General features: G+C 37.4%; 1 protein-coding gene across 4 annotated transcripts in view; it reads left to right on the top strand.

Moving 5' to 3' along the window:
* Window positions 1–19,536, top strand: part of CCDC148 (coiled-coil domain containing 148) — a 362,700-nt gene that overhangs the window by 67,124 nt on the left and 276,040 nt on the right. For all 4 annotated transcript variants that reach the window (XR_002339474.1, XM_021076461.1, XM_021076460.1 and 1 more), the window contains 2 exons: window positions 17,044–17,106; window positions 18,049–18,170. Coding sequence is in view for 3 of the 4 variants with exons in the window: in XM_021076461.1 (XP_020932120.1) it covers window positions 17,044–17,106; window positions 18,049–18,170 (185 nt within the window). In the remaining variant the exon portion in view is untranslated. The remainder of the gene's footprint in view (window positions 1–17,043; window positions 17,107–18,048; window positions 18,171–19,536) is intronic.

Genomic DNA, 19,536 nt, shown 5'->3' with positions numbered 1-19,536 from the left:
CAGAATCCTATGAAGTCTCTGCTTTGTTCTGGGACCCAGTGCACATGAGAGCCTACGTGTGCCTGTTAAGATTGGAATCTCCAGAGTTCCTGTTGTGGCACAGCAGAAACAAGTCTGACTAGCAACCATGAGGATGTGGGTTCAATCCCTGGCCTTGCTCAGAGTTAGGGATCTGGCATTGCCATGAACTGCAGTGTAGGTTGCAGATGCAGCATGGATCCCACTTTGATGTGGCTGTGGCATAGGCCAAAAGCCATTGGTCTAATCAGCCTACAGCTACAGCCTGGGAACCTCAATATGCCATGGGTGCGACCCAAAAGAGAAAAGAAAAAAAAAGAGAGTGGAGTCTCCATTTCACCCAGTCCCATGGAGCTGCTATGCACAAGCCCCACTGGCCCTCAATGCCAAATGCTCTGGGGGTTCCTCCTCCCAATTCCCAGGCATGGGAACCTGATATAGGGCTCAGAACTCTCACTCATGTGTGTGAGCCTCTGTGATATAGTTACTTTCCAGCCTGTGGGCCGCCCACCCAGCAGGTATGGGATTGCTTATATCATGTAATTGCCCTCCTACCATCTCAATGTGGCCTCCTCTGTCTTTTAGAGTAGGACATCTTTTTTGATAGTTTCCAGCCTATTTTATTGAAGGTTGTTCAGCAGTTGGTTGTAATTTTGTTTTCATGAGAGGTGAGCTCTTGTCCTTCTTCTCTACCATCTTAATCCTACCTACCTGCTTAGTATTTTTTAAATGTGTTTTTCTTCTTCCTGTTAAAAAGAGAAAAATTTAGAAATTGTGCTCAAGCAAAAAGAAGAAATCAAAATCAAATATAATTCTACTACCCCCAAATTGCTAGCACTATTAAATATTTGGTACACAGAATTAAGATTGTTTCTATTCAAGGTTTATTTCCTTTACTAAATTGTTGTGGTGTCAGAGTACAGTTTATGCGTAGATATTTTGTTTTGTTTGTTTTGGTTGCTCTTTTAAAAGAGATCTTTTCCCATTATATTTGTATTCACAACAAGATTTTTTTTTTTTTTTTTTTGTCTTTTTGTTGTTGTTGTTGTTGTTGTTGCTATTTCTTGGGCTGCTCCCCGCGGCATATGGAGGTTCCCAGGCTAGGGGTCGAATCGGAGCTGCAGCCACCGGCCTACGCCAGAGCCACAGCAACGCGGGATCCGAGCCGCGTCTGCAACCTACACCACAGCTCACGGCAATGCCGGATTGTTAACCCACTGAGCAAGGGCAGGGACCGAACCCACAACCTCATGGTTCCTAGTCGGATTCGTTAACCACTGCGCCACGACGGGAACTCCAAGATTTTTTTTTTATGTAACTGAGCACTTTATATAATTATTTTTATTAGCTCCAGTATATTATCTTTGGTTCCATTAGTTTTTCCAGGACACTAATTTTACCTTGTGCTAACTTCAGTGCATAATATTTCATAATGGAAGTAATATGTGCCATTCTGCTTAGAATTCAAAAGAGAATATAGCAGGTTGGAAAAATATTGCTTAAGCTAGACATTGGCCGTAGTATTTTTTTTTTTTTTTTTTTTTTGGCTGCACATGCAGCATATGGAAGTTCCCAGGCAAGGGATCAAATACAAGCCACAGTTGCAACCTGTGCCACTGTGGCAGCATCTCCTTAACCCCCTGTTCTTGGCCAAGGATCCAACCCATGCCACCACATAGACAACACTGGATCCTTAATCCACTGCACCATAGCAGGAATTCCTGGTCATAGTATTTTAACCAAAGCTTAAAATGTCTTGAGATCTTTCCTTCGAAAAAGATTGTAATTTGATGCTACATCCATAATATTTTTTCAAATTGCTATTGTTCTCACACCATTTAGCCTGGCAGAATCCCCATCACCTTTGAAAACTTACCCTCAGGGGGTAAGTGACTAATCTACACATCTGTACAATTAAGCAGTTTAAAATTAACAAACTATCTATATGTTGCACAATTTTAAGACTAAGTGCAATTGACATTTTCTTCATGTATTAAAAGAGATTTTCTTAGGAAAGAGAAGAATATAAATTTCAACACTATAAAAAGATTGCCTTGTCATATAAATAATTTCTGTGCTATTTTCTTTTCTCTAGAGAAATCCTGATTGTTCGCCTACTGTGAAGAGTCTAGTTGAGGTTATGAATTTTTTTAATCTTTTATTACTTTTTTTCTACTGTGCAGCATGGTGACCTGGTTATACATACATGTATACATTCTTTTTTCTCACATGTTCCATCACAAGTGACTAGACAGAGTTCCCAGTGCTACACAGCAGGATCCCATTGTTAATCCATTCCAAAGGCAACGGTCTGCATCTCTTAACCCCAAGCTCCCAGTCCATCCTACTCCCTCCCCTTCTCCCTTGGCAACCACAAGTCTATTCTCCAAGTCCATGATGGAACTAGAGACTCTCATACTGAGGAGTGAAGTCAGAAAGAGAAAGACAAATACCATACGATATCACATATCTGGAATATAATATACGGCACAAAGGAACCTTTCTACAGAAAAGAAAATCATGAACTTGAATTTTTTTTTAATTTAGATTCTCAGATATGATAATATGTTAAAATTAACTTTTTAGAATGTTTTTTCAACCCTCTAGCTACCACAAAGCTAACATTATATATCAAAATGTTCTTCCTATAGTATAAGAAATTTCTCATGAAAATATATTATTTTAAAATATTTTCAGTAATTGAGTGAATTTAAGAGGCTTAACATTTTGATAACATTCATAAGCAATTTTAAAATGTATGTGAACACGGAATGATTTCTACAACAAAGTATTCTTAAATTATTTAACATGGAAAATTCTGTTCAAGTAGCCTTTAGTAAACCCAAAACGTTTTAAATATAGGCTGATGTTGCCACTTTGGACTTCTCACAAGTAAGCATAAAATGGAGATGGCTTAGCTACACAAACTGTAATCAAAATTGCTGGTAGGAGTAACCATGCCATTCATAAAAGTTTAATCCAAAATACTCCTAAACCAAACCATTTTCCTAGTATTTCCCCTAAAAAGAATCAGAGTGGAAATTTGATTCCTCTTATGTGTCATAAGATGAGTGATATAAGACACTTCATGTATAAAAACTCAACATTCAGTATGTGTTGTAGCATAAGTGTCCCCTTGGGAAGCAATTAGAATATTGAGGGCTATGCAGTGAATTCTGTAGGACCACTTTTCTCATCATGGAGACTTATGAATTGAGCAAGCTACTGGTTTAATTACTATCATTTGAAGCTACTACGTAAATTTTGTTAAATCCTCTATGTGATTAATGATATCTTCTTTTCCAAATGAAGGGGTGAATATTGTGGCCAAATGGTCACACCACTAAAAAAACTTTAATATGAGCCCTCAGTGAACAATTGGGACCTGCTCTTTCCAAGGCTACTTGTAGGTGACCTTGAACACTTTGTGCACTTTCCTAACCAACCTGGGAAGAGCCAAGCCCATAAACTTGTCCCATAAATCCATTGAGTCCCATAAGGAGCAGTCCAGTATTTAACATGAGTGAACAGGAATATTTAGGGCCAAGTTCAAAACAGTTGTCACTGATTGGCCGGGTAAGAGGATCCCACTTAGTGATATTCACTTGCCCAGTGCTAGAATTTCTTTCTCCTAAAATAAAATTTCGAAGGGCCATACAATTAGAGACTTTCATAGGAGAAATCCACCAAGGTAATCTAAGGGTACTGGATGTAGGTAATTGGCTGCAGTCCTAGAAACTGAATGGATTTTTTGAAACTTGCTAATGACCAAACCCAAGGAACAGGTATATTGGGTTCACAAGCAAAAGTGTGAGCAGTTGTCCAAGCAATTAATATGTAGGCCTGGTCTGGCATGTTTACTTGAGATGTTTTCTTCTCATCCTGGCCTGGTAGTGCTGATCTTAGTTGAAGTCAGTTGTCAGAAATAGGCATTGCAATTCATTCAAGAGAGGAAACCTGCAATAGTCCCTTTAAAGGTGGTGTAAAGAATCCTTTATCTGATGTCTTTTGCAACATGCATAATCTCCTGGTTGCAGGTCATGGAGCATCTGACATTCATCCAAACATAGATTACTATGATCAGCTTCAGAAACAAACTTTACAATTATGTAACAAAGCAACAATGAGTCACCTCATAAGTGCGACTTAGGCAGTCAATACAAAAAAATCTCAAAGATAATAACTCTAGAACTTAATGTCCACTGAAACTTAATTTTTTTCTCTCTAAAATTACTCTCATTTCTACCCAATATAGCTAAATTAAGACTAATTTATTTGTGAAATAAGCCCAGTTTCAATAAAGTTGGTTTATTTACCTAAGTGTAATTGATCATACAGGCTCTTTTTTCTCTTTCTTTTTTTTGTTCTTTCTCTCTCTCCCTTCCTTCCTTTCCCTCTCTCTTTCTTCGTTTCTCTCTCTCTCCCTTCCTTTCTTTCTTTCCTTCCTTCCTCCCTCCTTCCTTCCTTCCTTTGTCCATCCCTCCCTTCCTTCCTTCCTGCCACCCTGTGACATATGGAATTCTCTGGACAGGGGTCTGATCTGAGCTGCAGTTGTGACCTACACCACAAGTGTGGCAATACTGGATCCTTCAACCCACTGTGCCAAGCTGGGGATTGAACCTGCATCCTGGTCCTTCAGAAATGCCATTGATTCTGTTGTGCCACAGTGGGAACTCCACATACAGGCTAGAACGTTTTATGGAAGATCTCAAATTGAACTTCTAGAAGCCCATTCAAGGCCAGGAAAGCTATACCAAGGGCTTGCAATCAGATTGTGTTATCTATAGATTTGGGTAAATTCCTCTCTTCATGAGGTCCCCAAAATATCTTGAAATTCCTGCATCTTCCAGGAGACAGCCTTCCTTATTTACCTGATAAAGCTTCTGGGAACCTGACATTTCCAGTTTATGGGGGGATTAGGTAGAGATAAGAGATAGAGGTTTCTACTTTCTACTTACAAAGGTATAATTTACTAAACTATTATACATCATAATTAGCTTGAGCAGAAGGTTTCTTTATGTCTGGAAAACACAGATTAAAACCCAGTAATATTTCAGCCATTGCCCCACCCCCAATTATAACCACATTCATCAGTTCACTGAGTTCTATATGACTAATCCTTGATTTTAAACTTCTATTAACAGTTTTTTGAAGTTATCAGGTTTTCCATCAGAATTCAATTTCTTACCCAGTTCAGTGGTATATCACCTGAAAGTTATCAGAAACCTCTTCTTGTCAAAAAGTCCTTTCTGTGAATCTTCTTGGAGATGAAACTTTTTTTTTTTTTTTGCAAAAGTATAGGAGTAAAATAATAACTCTATAAATGACCAGTGACTTAAAAAGGCATGGATAAAATCTGATTACAATGCAATTGACAAACTTGGTTGTTAGGGTGACATACATTGTAGGATGATTATTAGAATTGTGACTGATAATATCTTACCAGGACATACTCAACTTTTAGAAATTTCATATAATTTCTAGAACATTTATATTATTGACACTTACTCATACAATATAACCTAAGAAGGTTTATTACCAATCATTTAACAATGCTTCTCATATAATTTAACATATCAAATAAGCCTAATTATTATTTATCTCTCTGAAATGCTTCAGGGGCTTTTTAGAAAACCTCAAAGTTAGTGGTTAAATGAACTTCAGTTCGAATTTGATCTTTGGGAAGTTTGTCAAAGATGTTAACAATTTTTTAAAATATTTGGTGAAATAGAATCCTAGATCAATGTGGAACAAACTTATTTACTTAACCAAAGTGACAAAGAATTTTAAAAGAAAATACAGAAAGTTCTAACAGATTACTTAAGGTAAAGAAACTTTACAGTTGGTTATCAAAAGCAAATTAATGCTCTAGGAAAACTTTGTTCTCTTAACAGAGAAAAAAACAAATTCAGGTTTTGCATTACTTTACCTTTAATGTTAAAATTCACTGATTCAATTAAATTCTAACCTTAGACCTGACCACACATAGAATTCCTTTCAAAGATTCTTTTTTCCTCACAAACTTTCTACAGCTTTCTGTATTCATGTACATTTGTCCCTTATTTTCTTTCCCTTTTAGAAATAATCAGCTTTAGGACAAAATTACTTTCCCTTAACAAAACACATTTCCACTACTTATACTTTCTTTTTCTTTGTAAACAAAGATGTTTTCCTTGATTTTTCTATATTTTAATTAGACATTTTAACTGAATTATTAACCGTAGAACCTTAGTTTCTAGTGAAAACTAAGCAGGTAATAACGCACTATTTGTTATACTAACTAGGATTTCCTGATTGGGAAACTTAAGAACATCTTCTATAACCTAATTCCTTTCCTCAGTGGAGTACAAGATGTGTCCAATGAACCTCAGTGTCCTTAGATTTTCTCTAATAAGATAAGCATAGGTAAACTTAGACGTCTTTAATAATTAATAATAGTAATTAGTGTTCAGTATTTTATTTGGAAATGATCTGGATATTCAATGAATTCCCATCATTTATCTTAATTTTCCAGTTTCCATTTATCAAAAATCTGGAGAAACTATTTTAGGTAGACACTCCTAAAGCATAATTATTCCTAAAGCATTCACCTAAAAATTCTTATCTCATTTACGTTTAATTTACTTAAAAGTTTCATCCTATCAAGTTATTTTTCTTGTTGACAAATTTTTAACAGGAATAATAAGATCTTATCTGATTTCTAGTAACCTATTTTTTTTCTTTTTTTCTTTTTTTTTTTTTTTTTTTAGGGCCACACCTGTGGCATGTGGAGGTTTCCAGGCTAAGGATGGAATCAGAACTGCAGCTTTTAGCCTATGCCACAGCAACTTGGGATCTGAGCTATCTGCAACCTAAACCAGAATCATGACAAATGGGATCCTTAACCCACTGAGGGAGGCCATGGATAGAATCCACATCCTCATGGATACTAGTCGGATTTGTTAATGCTGAGCCACGATGGGAACTCCAACATGTCTATATTAATTAAACCAACAAGCTGAAAGTTGTTTTTATTTATTAAAATGTAATTCTCTATCATGTGACCCTGAAATTCATTTGGTTGGGTTATTTTCCTTTATATTTCTGAGTATTTATATAAGTGCTTGCTTGATTCCTTTAAGCCAGTTAAGTAGAGCTTTTTTTCTTACAAATTTATGTCAGCAATAGCACACTTCTATAACACATGTATACATATATACAAACAAACAGACACAGAGGCCCCCCCCCATAGTTTTCTTTGCACAATTTCAGCCACAAATAAGGTACAGTAATACAAAAACCATCTATTACAGAAGAAGTTGGATTCAAATGGGGTTTCTGGCAGATGGAACAAATCAAGGTTTCCTGTTTAGATGGCTAAACGCTTTTTACTGATACTTATAGAGAAGACACTTAAGATTTATATTTGCCCTTGACAATCCAAGTTCCGAATTAACTATCCCGCTTTTGTTTTTAATGAGAGTTATGCTTCTGTAATTTGAGTTTCTGTAATTTGAGTTTTTAAAAAGTTGGCCTAGATAAGAGTTCCTGGAGAAGGCATAAGAGAAGAAATGCAAATTCCTCCTAGGAGGACTTTGTTCCCTTAAGGCCAGGAGTTTATATTTAAGAGTCTCTTTTAAGATAAATAGGGGAGATTTGGGGAGTGATAAAAAGATTGGTGGTCTTTGAATTGTTTCTGGAGCCACAGCTCTTTAGATACATAAAAGCAGGACACATATTTTTTAATTCTTCAAAGAATTGGGTGGCCACCTCCACGATATCAGATTCATCTATTTGGAATATAGGTGAATTTTGGAACATTCCTATAGGAATGTTTTCCATTCCTTTATTTAGCATAGAGGAGAAGGCTGAAAAAAAAATTCTATCAGGATCTGAATATCAGCCATGGTCATTTTAGTTAGACCAGTAACCTCCTATCTCAATAATCCATTTACAAAAATTTTGAGGATCCTCCTTGGATATTCTTAAACTATAGCCCTGAGTTTGGCCTTTGATCAGAGAGGCTCACCTATAGCCTCACATGGTCCCATTTCTATAGGTAACCAACTGATAGTCTCTTCAGAGTGGAACGGCAATTCAGACAGATGATTACTAGAATGAGGACTCAAGGGAGGATAGAGAGGAGCAGTAGTTACTTCATTCTTGAAGGTTTTTTTGTTTGTTGTAGTTATCTATCTTTAATCTTTAATTGGCCTTCTATAACAAACCCTCCAATGAGGCTATTTTAGAATTTTGAAGACTTTGGGTACTTCTATATAACAATTTAAATAGGTACAATGTTTTAAGATGATAACTTTTTGTGAGTTCCTTGGTGGCCTCTCAGGTTGGGATCTGGTGCTGTCACTGCTGTGCAAGTCGCTGTAGTGGTGTGGGTTTGATCCCTGGTGCAAAAAAATCTGCATGTCTCAGGTATGGCCAAAAAGGAAAAAAAAAAAAAGATGATAGCTTTCTAATATTTTTAACAATTTAGAAGTTTTTCTAATTCAAAGGATCCAAGGATCTAGTCCTAAAAAATATTTTCTCCTGCTAACCTAATTTTAGAAAGGAGGAAAATTCTTACTTTTCTTGTTTCCAGTAGACCCTGCAGGCAAAGACCCAAGACAGTGATGTGGAAAAAACTTAACTTCTGCTAGCTTTCTCTAACTGTGTATACAAAAATCACTTTGAGAGTACCAAAAGAACCCTATCTTGGCCATTTCAGGGAAAGATTTCCTTTTCTTACAGAACTCAGATCTGAGCTGCTTGCCACTTAAAAGCCAATACTCAAGAGGCAAATGTTGGTAGAAAGGAAATTATGCTTTATTCCAGAGGCTGGCAACCAGGGAAAAAAGCAGACTAATGTCCAAAGGCCACCTCCCCACTGCCAAACACTTATAGGTAGAGGGAAGAGGTTGCATACAGAATACCACAGTCACCTCTGATGGTCATCTTGAAGTTGGTCATGCAGTGGTCTGATCAGCATTATCTTGTTTGCTTTAAATTCAGTTAATTGCCAGTTCTAGGGTCAATTTGTTCCCATTTCCTTGAGGTCAGGTCTTGAAATTGTAGCAGCTTATGTCATGGCTACAGTCTGGTCATCATGTAGTTAATTTCTTCCACCTGGTAGGGGTTTTAGTTTCAGCAAAACAGCTCAAAAGATATGCTCAGAATATTATCCATAGCCCTTGAAGAGGAACTAAAGGTCCTTGACTTTAATGACTAAACTATTATTATGTTGTCCTGTTTGATTGCTTTCCTTTGCCTCTGCATTTTCTCATTTCTCTTATTAAATTTATTCTTTGGCTAAAGTTTTTTGTACAGAGGCAGGCAGAGGACATGGAGGGGTGAGGTTCTATCCTGGGAAGGCCTCATAGGGTCTTGCTCCATTTCACTTAAATTCTCAACTAAGTAAGTACTTGCAAACATATATAAACCCTGCTGTTATTCCCCTAGGTGGCTGTTTACATGGGAGCTATTTCCTCTTTGAGGCACAGTTTCCCACGATGAATTTGGGAGCCTGCTTTGCATATGATATATCATCTGAACAACTTTCTGAGGACAGTGTGGTGGATCGGCTATGTGCTGCTTCTGAGTCTGGCACCCAAAGGGTTACCTTTGAGTTAGTTCATTTTATGTGTCTCAGTTTTTACCTCTGACAGTCTAAAACTACCATAGGTGCTCACTGCACTGGCTGATCATTCTTTATCTCATGTGTCCCTGGAAGAGCAGTATTAACTTAATGGTTGTAGAAGCATTCCCCTGTAAGACCACTGCAAATCAGGAGAATTAATCCTTGGACACTCCTGCTAGGTTCTGTATCATATGAGAACACTTTGTGGTTGAAAGGAGCAAATGCCCCTTGTTCTTTGGAGATGAATAATTCAGTCTCTCATTTCATTATCAAAGTCTATTCAGAACCTCTATCAACTTGTTTTTGTTTTTCTTCAATTTAAGCCAAATTTAACAAACCCAACCATTTTCCCTGAGTCTCCTACCCCAATCCCTCTAGGCCCCTGCCTGGGAAATACCTCCATACTCTTAAGACTCCAAGTCTTTAGTAAAAAGAACTCACATACAGTTTTTATGATCATCACTTAAAAGCAATGAGAACTGGTTATTGGGAGAACTCACTGGCACTCCTAAGGAGTACAGAGACACTGGCGGGGATCAATGGGTCCATGGTGGCACCAAGTCTTAACTTGGGGTAAACTCCAGGATATCTCTGACATCCTGCCAGCTATACCATGCATATGTCCATTAAAAAAAAAAACAGTTAACAGTCAATCTAAGAAAGAAATGGAAAATTTTATTTGAGCCATCCTGAGGATTATAACATGGGAGACAGTCTTTCAAAACGCTCAGAGGGCTATTCCTCTGGTTAGAGGTCAAAGCACAATTATATGTTTTTGAGACTAAGAGTTATACATCAAATGACAGTTGACATAATCCAGATCTTCACTTACAAAACCAATAGTGGGTCATCATAACCCTTTACATGATTAAGGAGAAAAGTTATATCCTGAGGAGGTCTGGTTAATGCAGATACACAATCTACTCTAAAGAGGAGGGAGGAGGCCTAAGTGGGCTGACAAAATTTTTTAAAAAATTTTTCTTGTCTTGGAGCTTAATCTCCAAAATATACAAACAACTCATATAACCCAATAACAAAAAGCAAACATCCCAATTGGAAGACCTAAATGGACGTTTCTCCAAGTAAGACATAGAGATCAGTAGGCACATGAAAAAAATGTTCAACGTCACTAACTACTAGAGAAATGCAACTATAATGAGGTACCATGCCATACCAGTCAGAATGGCCATCATTGATAAGTCTACAAATAACAAATGCTAAAGAGGGTGTGGAGAAAAGGGAACCCTCTTACACTGTTGGTTGGAAGGTAAATTGGTCCAGTAACTGTGGAGAACAGTATGGAGGTTCCTCAGAAAACTAAAAATAGAGCTACCATATGATCCAGCAGTCCCACTCCTGGGCATATACCCAGACAAAACTATAATTCAAAAAGCTACATACACCCACATGTTCATAGCAGCACTATTCACAATAGCCAAGACATGGAAACAACCTAAAATAAATATCCATTGACAGATGAACAGATTAAGATGTAGGTAAAGTAATAGATGTAGTATATACAATATATAATTATATATTACACATATATAAAATATACATGTATAATATATATACACACATGTGTGTGCTTATGCTACATATGTATACATGCACTACATATATATATACACGCCACATACACATATAATGGAATACTACTCAGCCACAAAAAAGAATGAAATAATGCTATTAGCAGCAACATGGATGGAACTTGAGACTCTCATACTGAGTGAAGTAAGTCAGAAAGAGAAAGAAAAATACCATATGATATTGCTTATATCTGGAATCTAATATAAGGCACAAATGAACCTTTCCACATAAAAGAAAATCATGGACTTTGAGAATAGACTTGTGGTTGTCAGGGGGGAGGGGGAAGGAGTGGGATGGATGGGGAGCTTAGGGTTAATAGATGCAGACTATTGCCTTTGGAATGGATTAGCAATTAGATCCTGCTGTGTAGCACTGGGAACTATGTCTAGTCACTTGTGATGGAGCATGATAATGATAATGTGAGAAAAAAGAATGTATACATGTGTTGTAAATGGGTCACCTTGCTGTACAGTATAAAATTGACAGATCACAGTATAAAATTGACAGTCGGCTATAATGGAAAAAAATAAAAATCCTTATATATTAAAAAAATTGAAATAATGCCATTTGCAACAACATGGATGCAACTAGAGATTATCATACTAAGTGACCTAAGTCAGAGACAGAAGCCATATGATATCACTTATACATGGAATCTAATATATGACACAAATGAATGTATCTACAAAATACAAACAGACTCACAGACATAGAGAACAGATTTGTGGTTGCCAAGGGGGATGGAGAAGGGAGTGGGATGGATGGATTGGGAGTTTGGGGTTAGTAAATGCAAACTATTACATTTAGGATGGTTAAGCAATGAGGTCCTACTATATAGCACAGGAAACTATTTCTAGTCTCTTGGGATAGATCAAGATGGAAGATAATATAAGAAAAGGAATGTGTGTATATGTATGACTTGGTCACTTTGCTGTATAACAGAAATTGGCACATTACTGTAAATCAACTATACTCTAATAAATTTTTTTCTTGTCTTGCCATCAAATACAAATTTTATTTCACCATGTTTGTAATTAAAATTTGAGCCATATAGTGGTGGGGAGGAAGAAATTTTCCTCTGCTCTTTTAGAATCTTTTGGCTGGTCTAAAAATTAAATTGACATGAGACAGATTAACAAGAGAAAATCACACAAAAGTTTAATAACATAGAGACATGGGAGAGACCCAAGAAAACTGAGTAACTTGTCAAAATGACTGAAGCCCTATCTTAAATACCATCCTCAGCTAAAGACAAAAGAGAATGTTAATGCTGGGAAAGTCAGTTATGGGAGGTTACCAGGAAAAGCACAATCAAAGGGGGGAAAGGCTGTTGTGCGGATTTAAGTCACTGATTTCTTCATTGGTAAGAGTGTCTAGGGATTTGGCCATCCTCTCTTCTAGGTACAGTGAGAGAGACAATTGGAGATTTCCCTTGCAGAGATAGATGTTTCTTACAAAAAGGTAATTCTCTTTGGTTTCAGAGTGTTTCTCAGTCTATTTCATAGTAAATAACCATTTAAAAATAATATTCCAAAGAGACACATTTTGAGGGCAGCAAATTCTGCTCCCCTCTGGTAGAGAGACATGGTGTGGCCTTCATGATTTTCCCCAGAAAACCAGGAGGAATAAATTAAATAGTGGTAGACCAAGGCAATCTACAAAACTCAGAGCCTCAATCTGGCAATCTAAATCCCAAGGAAAATCGGTCCCAAATCTAAAAGAGCTGGGCTTTCCTGGGAAGAGAGACTAAAACCAATCACGTGGAGAATGGGTGAGGTCTTTCCTGGGTGGACATGCAAACCTGGGCTGTCGGTTATGTGTGGGAGAATTAAAGGAAAACTGGAGGTTTGGTGGAATCGGTCAGAGCTCAGGAACTGGCTGCTGAACGCAGCATGAATGTTTCAGAGCGTGCTTTATCTGTCTAGTACCTGTGTTTAAAAAAAAAAAAAAAGAAAAGAAAAATATATATTTGATTATCTTTGAGCATGGAGTGCTCTTTAATTTTCCATGTTTTCTGTACTCCCTATAGTTGTGTATCTTGTCACTTCTCTCATTTAACTTAGTGAATGGCCCCCGAGGGCATTTAAACTTGCCATTCCTGTCTGTTGGCTATGCTGTCAAAGCAGATTTTTAAGAACTGAAATGTTATTGTTGGCAAGGGTGGCTATAGTATGAATTTAGGAGCTGTTATTATAGTTCTTTGGTGGGGGGGCAGCTAGAAGATACCCTGCTACCACCAATTACCTTTTATTCACCTCCTCAAATAATGCTATTTTTTGCTTTTTTGGGGGGAGTACACCTGCGGCATATGGAAGTTCCCTGACTAGCAGTCAAATCAGAGCCACATCTGCCACATATGCTGCAGCTTGTGGCAGTGCTGGATCCTTAACCCACTGAGCAAGACCAGGGGTCGAACCCATGTCCTCATGGATACTAGTCAGTAGGAACTCCTCCTCAAGTTAAACTTATTGAGCATTTTCTACTCAGGATGCAATCAGAAATAAGAAAAAAAGGAGTTCGCATTGTGGCTCAGTGGGTTAAGGATCCGACTCGTCTTCATGAGGATTCAGGTTTGATCCCTGCCCTTGCTCAGTAGGTTTAGGATCTGGCGTTGCTGTGAACTATGGCATAGGTCACAGGTGCTGCTTGAATTTGCTGTGGCTGTGCTGCTGGCCAGCAGCTGAAGCTCTGATTCAACCCCTAGTCTGGGAACTTCCATATGCTGCAGGTGCGGCCATGAAAAGAAAAAAGATGGAGGGAGGCAGGGGTCAGATCGGTAAACAGGCAAATGTAAAGACTGACACAAATCATCATGGAAAATAAAAGAATTGGATGAGAAACAAGGGGGTCTCCCCTTATTTACATTTAACCAAGCCTGGTTAAATCTCTCTGAGAAGGTGACAATGTTGGTTAAACTAAAGGTTGAGTAGGAACCAACCAGGTAAAAAGAAGGAAATTTCTTTAAGGCTGAGGGAATTTCAAGTGGCAAGGCCTTAAATCAGAATGAACTTGGTATGTTTAGTGGAGTTCCCCTCATGGTGCAGTGGAAACGAATTTGACTAGGAACCATTAGGTTGTGGGTTCGATCCCGGGCCTTGCTCAGTGGGCTAAGGATCCAGTGTTGGTGAGCTGTGGTGTAGGTCGCAGATGCAGCTTGGATCTGACACGGCTGTGGTTTGGGCCAGCAGCTGTAGCTCTGATCGACCCCTAGCCTGGGAATCTCCTTATGCCGTGGGTTCGACCCTAAAAAGCAAAAAAAAAAAAAAAAAAAAAAAAAAAAAATGAACTTGGTATATTTAAGAACTAGAAAAGCCAGGTTGGAAAGTAACTGAGATGAGAGTGGAGAGCTGACCAAGGGCAAGGTCAGCAGAGTCTTGTAGGCCATTTAGAGAAGTTTGGATACTATTTTTAAGAGGTTACTTGGGCTGCTGTGTGGAGAATACACTGCAAGGATACAAAGAACCACTGCTGCTCTCATTCAGGCAGGGGGTGATGGGGGCTTGAGGCAGCACAGGTAAATGGATTGGATGTGCAAAATCTTCTAGAATGAAGAAGAAGCTTTATTCTTTTTTTAGGGCTGCACCCATGGCACGTTGAAGTTCCAGGCTAGAGGTCGTATTGGAGCTGTAGCCACAGCCACAGCAACGCCAAATCTGAGCCACAAGCCCAAGTAATGAGCAGGGCCAGGAATCGAACCTGCATCCTGATGGATACTAGTCGGTTTGTAACCACTGAGCCACAACAGGAACTCCAAGAAAGAAGATGAATCTTAATGGATAGGATATGGATGTGATTAGAAATCAGACAACAAGGATTATCAACATTATTAAAGGCTTATAACAAAAATTCCTTGTCAGAGACTCTAGAGAAATTAGACACTAGAGTTTATCTCAATATTCCTAAAGCTGGTGGGTAATCACCATGATCTCAGAAACTTGGTAGTTTCCAAAAATCATGTACTTGAACTACTTTCTCTTCCATTTATGACTTAGGTTGCTGCAAAGACCACTATACATGGGTATTTAGACCTAATAGATATAGAACAAAAGTGTACGCAAAATGTGTACTGTTATTAAGGAACCCCTCGACTACTCTCTTGCCCTGGAGATGTCCTAAAAAGATTCAGCTCTGTTCAGTTAGTGCTATTGCCGGTTGGGGGTCTTAGGAAGTGTGTGCTGAGGTAGAGTTTGAGGTGCTAGATACTTATCAGGGATCCATACCTGTGAAAGGAAGAAGGAAGCAAGATCAAGCAAATAAAAATGTTGATTTCTTTCTTTTTTTTTTTTTTTTTTTTCTTTTGCCATTTCTTGGGCTGCTCCCATGGCATATGGAGGTTCCCAGGCTAGGGGTCGAATCGGAGCTGTAGCCGTAAGGCTACACCAGAGCCACAGCAATGAGGGATCCGAGACGTGTCTGCAACCTACACCACAGCTCACAGCAACGCCAGATCCTTAACCCACTGAGCGAGGCCATGGATCGAACCCACAACCTCATGGTTCTTAGTCGGATTTGTTAACAACTGAGCCATGACAGGAACTCCAAAAATGTTAATTTCAATGCAGATCCAACAAAGTATGGTTCAACCCTGAAGGGATCACTGGAGCAAATATTGCCCATCAAAGAATCCTGCATTGAGCCCAAACTGCTGGGTCTTTACATCCTTGCCTCTGTCATTAGGCTGCCTCAGCAATGGTGTGTCTTTGGGGGAGGCTGTTCTCCGCCACTGAGTCTAACTCTAAGGAGGTGACAGCTGAGCAGCAAGTACTTTCCAGAGGTAGACACATCCCCCTGTCTGCTGCAAGTGTTGTATTCCTGAAAAGAGATAGTAAGTCATTTGGCTAGCAGCTTTATTCTTTAATTTATGTAGTTTCTTTCCTCCTAACAACTCAGGATAAGATGTGCATAATTTGGGAGGAGTTCCCTGATGGTCTAGTGGTTAGGACCTAGTACTTTCACAGCTGCAGCCTGGGTTCATTCCCTGGTCTGGGAACCTAGATCCCATATCAAGCCTCTGCATGCTGCAGCCCAAAACAAAAAAACACCAATTTTCAAATCACAACATATTTACCACTCACCAGAACAATCCAAGAGAGAGGGAGTAAGAGGTCAGAGTTTGGAAGGAGAGACCGAGAGCAGGGAAAGCACAAAGGGAAAAAATTAACAGAAGAGGCTTCTTGGAGTAAAGAAAAACAAATTTTAATAAAATATGATGATTGGGAAATCTACTCAATATTCTGTAATAACCGATATGGGAAAAATGGATATATATATATATATATATATATATATATATATATAATGTATAACTGATTCACTTTGCTGTACATTTGTAACTAATACAGCATTTTAAGTCAAAAATATTTTTAAAAAATTAAAATTAAAATTAAATACAAAGAGTCATGGCACTTAGTGCTGGACCTTATTTTAAAAATCACTGCAACTGGAATCTAATATCCAGCATAAATGAACATCTCCTCAGAAAAGAAAATCATAGACTTGGAGAAAAGACTTGTGGCTGCCTGATGGGAGGGGGAGGGAGTGGGAGGGATTGGGAGCTTGGGCTTATCAGACACAACTTAGAATAGATTTACAAGGAGATCCTGCTGAGTAGCATTGAGAACTTTGTCTAGATACTCATGTTGCAACAGAACAAAGGGTGGGGAAAAAAATGTAATTGTAATGTATACATGTAAGGATAACTTGATCCCCTTGCTGTACAGTGGGAAAATAAAAAATATATAAAAAAATCACTGCAATGAGCATGTCTTTAAAACAGTTTTAAAATAATATTATGCAATTTTAGCTGTCTTTTGTTTTCTTGACAGATATGGAAAACATGAATAAAAGAGACCAATCATTCATGACAAATCAAAGAAATGATAGCTCAGGTATTTTTTTCTACTTCTAAGCCTGTTTTATGATTTATGGTGGATTATGAGTGATATAAAATTGGGATGTTGGTTTTCAAAATTTTAGTATTAGAAAATTCATATTTTGGTCACAATTAAGATTCCTCTAGTTCCGTTACAGTGGTTCAGCCAACCATTCTTTCCTTCACTGTGTTTATCCTTAAATCCTTTGGTGCCTTCTTCTAGTGATGTGACCCATGATATGCATAACAAATCTTAGTCGTTTTACATGGCACAAGGTAATTTTTCACATCATTGAGGCAAAGTCAATTTTTTGCTTGAATAACTCAGGTTATTATACTTCATGCTACTTAGCCTTAGAGTAGCCTTGACCTATGTTTTATTTTATCAAAATAGTTAATATCATGCTAAAATAGGACATTTTATATATTTGGATGGAGAATGGCAACCCAAACATTTTATACCATTCTAATCTTATCTGGCCTTTTACATTTTTTAGCTTTCAGTTTCAAACTTTTTTCATATTTAATTTAATTATTTCAATTTTCCTAAGTTACAAATGCAGCTATAAATTAAAAAAATTGTTTACTTAATTTTGTTAATAATAATGCAATACTTAAATATTCACAGTTGATGACTAACACTTTTTAAATAAAAAGAATGGCCACACTTTATATCTTAAGAATGCAATTTTCTAAAATTCTCACATATTAACTCAGGTAAAAATATTCCTCTTATGCCCTTTTAGAAGTACTTTCATGCAAGAAGTATAGTGGTGATTTTTTTTAAATTTCCAGAGATAGAGGTACAAATACACTTTGAATGTTGTAATTTATTACTTCACCTGTTTGCTGAAAAATATTTAAAAATAAGACCTGTAGTCAACATGTTGCCATAACTCTACTTTGACTTCCAATAGCATAATACTATTTGTCATTTTATGTTTTTGATGAAAAACAGGTAATCTGGTACTTTGTATGAAAAATGAAATAAGAAGCACCAAGTATAAACCAGTAGACTATCAACAGCTGCAGGCATTAACAGAAGCAAAAAGATTAGCTTCTGCCTCTGCAGAGCTAAAGGTTAGTAGTTGTGTGTGTGTGTGTGTTTTCTACTTTTGGAAAATTAAATTGCTAAGAAGTAAAATGATATTTACAATGTAAATGTGAAAATAAATAGCCTTCTAAATAGGCTTTGAAAATCTTCCAACTTTTTTTTCTTTTTTTTTTTTTTTTTTGTCTTTTTAGGGCCTTGTTTGTGGCATGTGGAGGTTCCCAGGCTTAGGGGTCAAATCTGAACTGTAGCTGCTGGCCTGCACCACAGCCACAGCAATGTGGGATCTGAGCCGCACCACAGCTCATGGCAACACTGGATCCTTAACCTGCTGAGCAAGGCCAGGAATCAAACCTGCGTCCTTATGGATACTAGTCAGATTCATTAAACCACTGAGCCACGATGCGAACTCCCTTCCAACTATTGATAATAGTGAATAGTAACATTTCTTGAATGCTCTCAGACACTGTGCTTTGTAGTTTACATGATTACTCATCCAATGTTATTAACAATTCCATGAGGCCTGAATTCAACTTTATTTTTAGAAACATAGCTATTTCATTAGCTTTCCACAATTTCTAACATAATCTAAAAAAAATAAAAATTGCTAGTAAATGCCAGCCCTGGATTATCATCTGATTTAAAGCTCCTTCTGCAGTACCATACAAAATATACCTCAGGGGCTTCTCTTTTCTAGAGTTTCATTTTTGCCCTGATCTAAGAAAAGATGAACCTGGACTAGATTTCAAAGAGGTTTTTTGTGCAAGTGATTGTAAATAGTGTTTTAGGACCATGGATGGGTTTAGGATTACTCATGCAATATGTTTCCTTCTTATGCAGATAATAGAGTATGTTATAAATAGCATTTTCATTGCTTGGTTGCATTAAAAATCTGATTTGGCAAAGCAGCATATTTACAAGCTTTCCTTTGTGTTTAATATTTTTGTGTTATATTAGTTTTACATAGCTTTTTATTATTAATATCTTTTTAAAAGGCAACTGTCATGATTTCAAGGCATGTTTGATACCCTCTTCTGAAGAAATTATCATATATCCATGAGCTGTGTCCCCTTAAACTAAGAACACCACTTAAAAAGTAGGGCCTTATTTGTTTCAGATATAACTTTAAATTAATTTAATGTTAGCAGAACATTCAAACAAATTTTATGGGAAAAATCACTTATGCAACTATCATCCTAATAAAACTATTTTCATATCTGACTTCTATGCTGATCCATTGTATATACATCATCTATACATATATATACATAAATGAGTATTTTTTATGTGCCTTGAAGATTCACTGGTGAACAGAATATAACCCCTACTCTCATGGGGTGTATTATTTTCAGGAGAGAGGGAGGAGAGAAGCCAGTGTTTATCAAATAAGCCCTG

The sequence above is a fragment of the Sus scrofa genome, chromosome 15 (genome assembly GCF_000003025.6).
Source record: "Sus scrofa isolate TJ Tabasco breed Duroc chromosome 15, Sscrofa11.1, whole genome shotgun sequence".
NCBI lineage: Eukaryota > Metazoa > Chordata > Mammalia > Artiodactyla > Suidae > Sus > Sus scrofa.
Note: the sequence above shows the minus strand (reverse complement) of the source record. Positions and strands in the feature narration are given on the sequence as shown.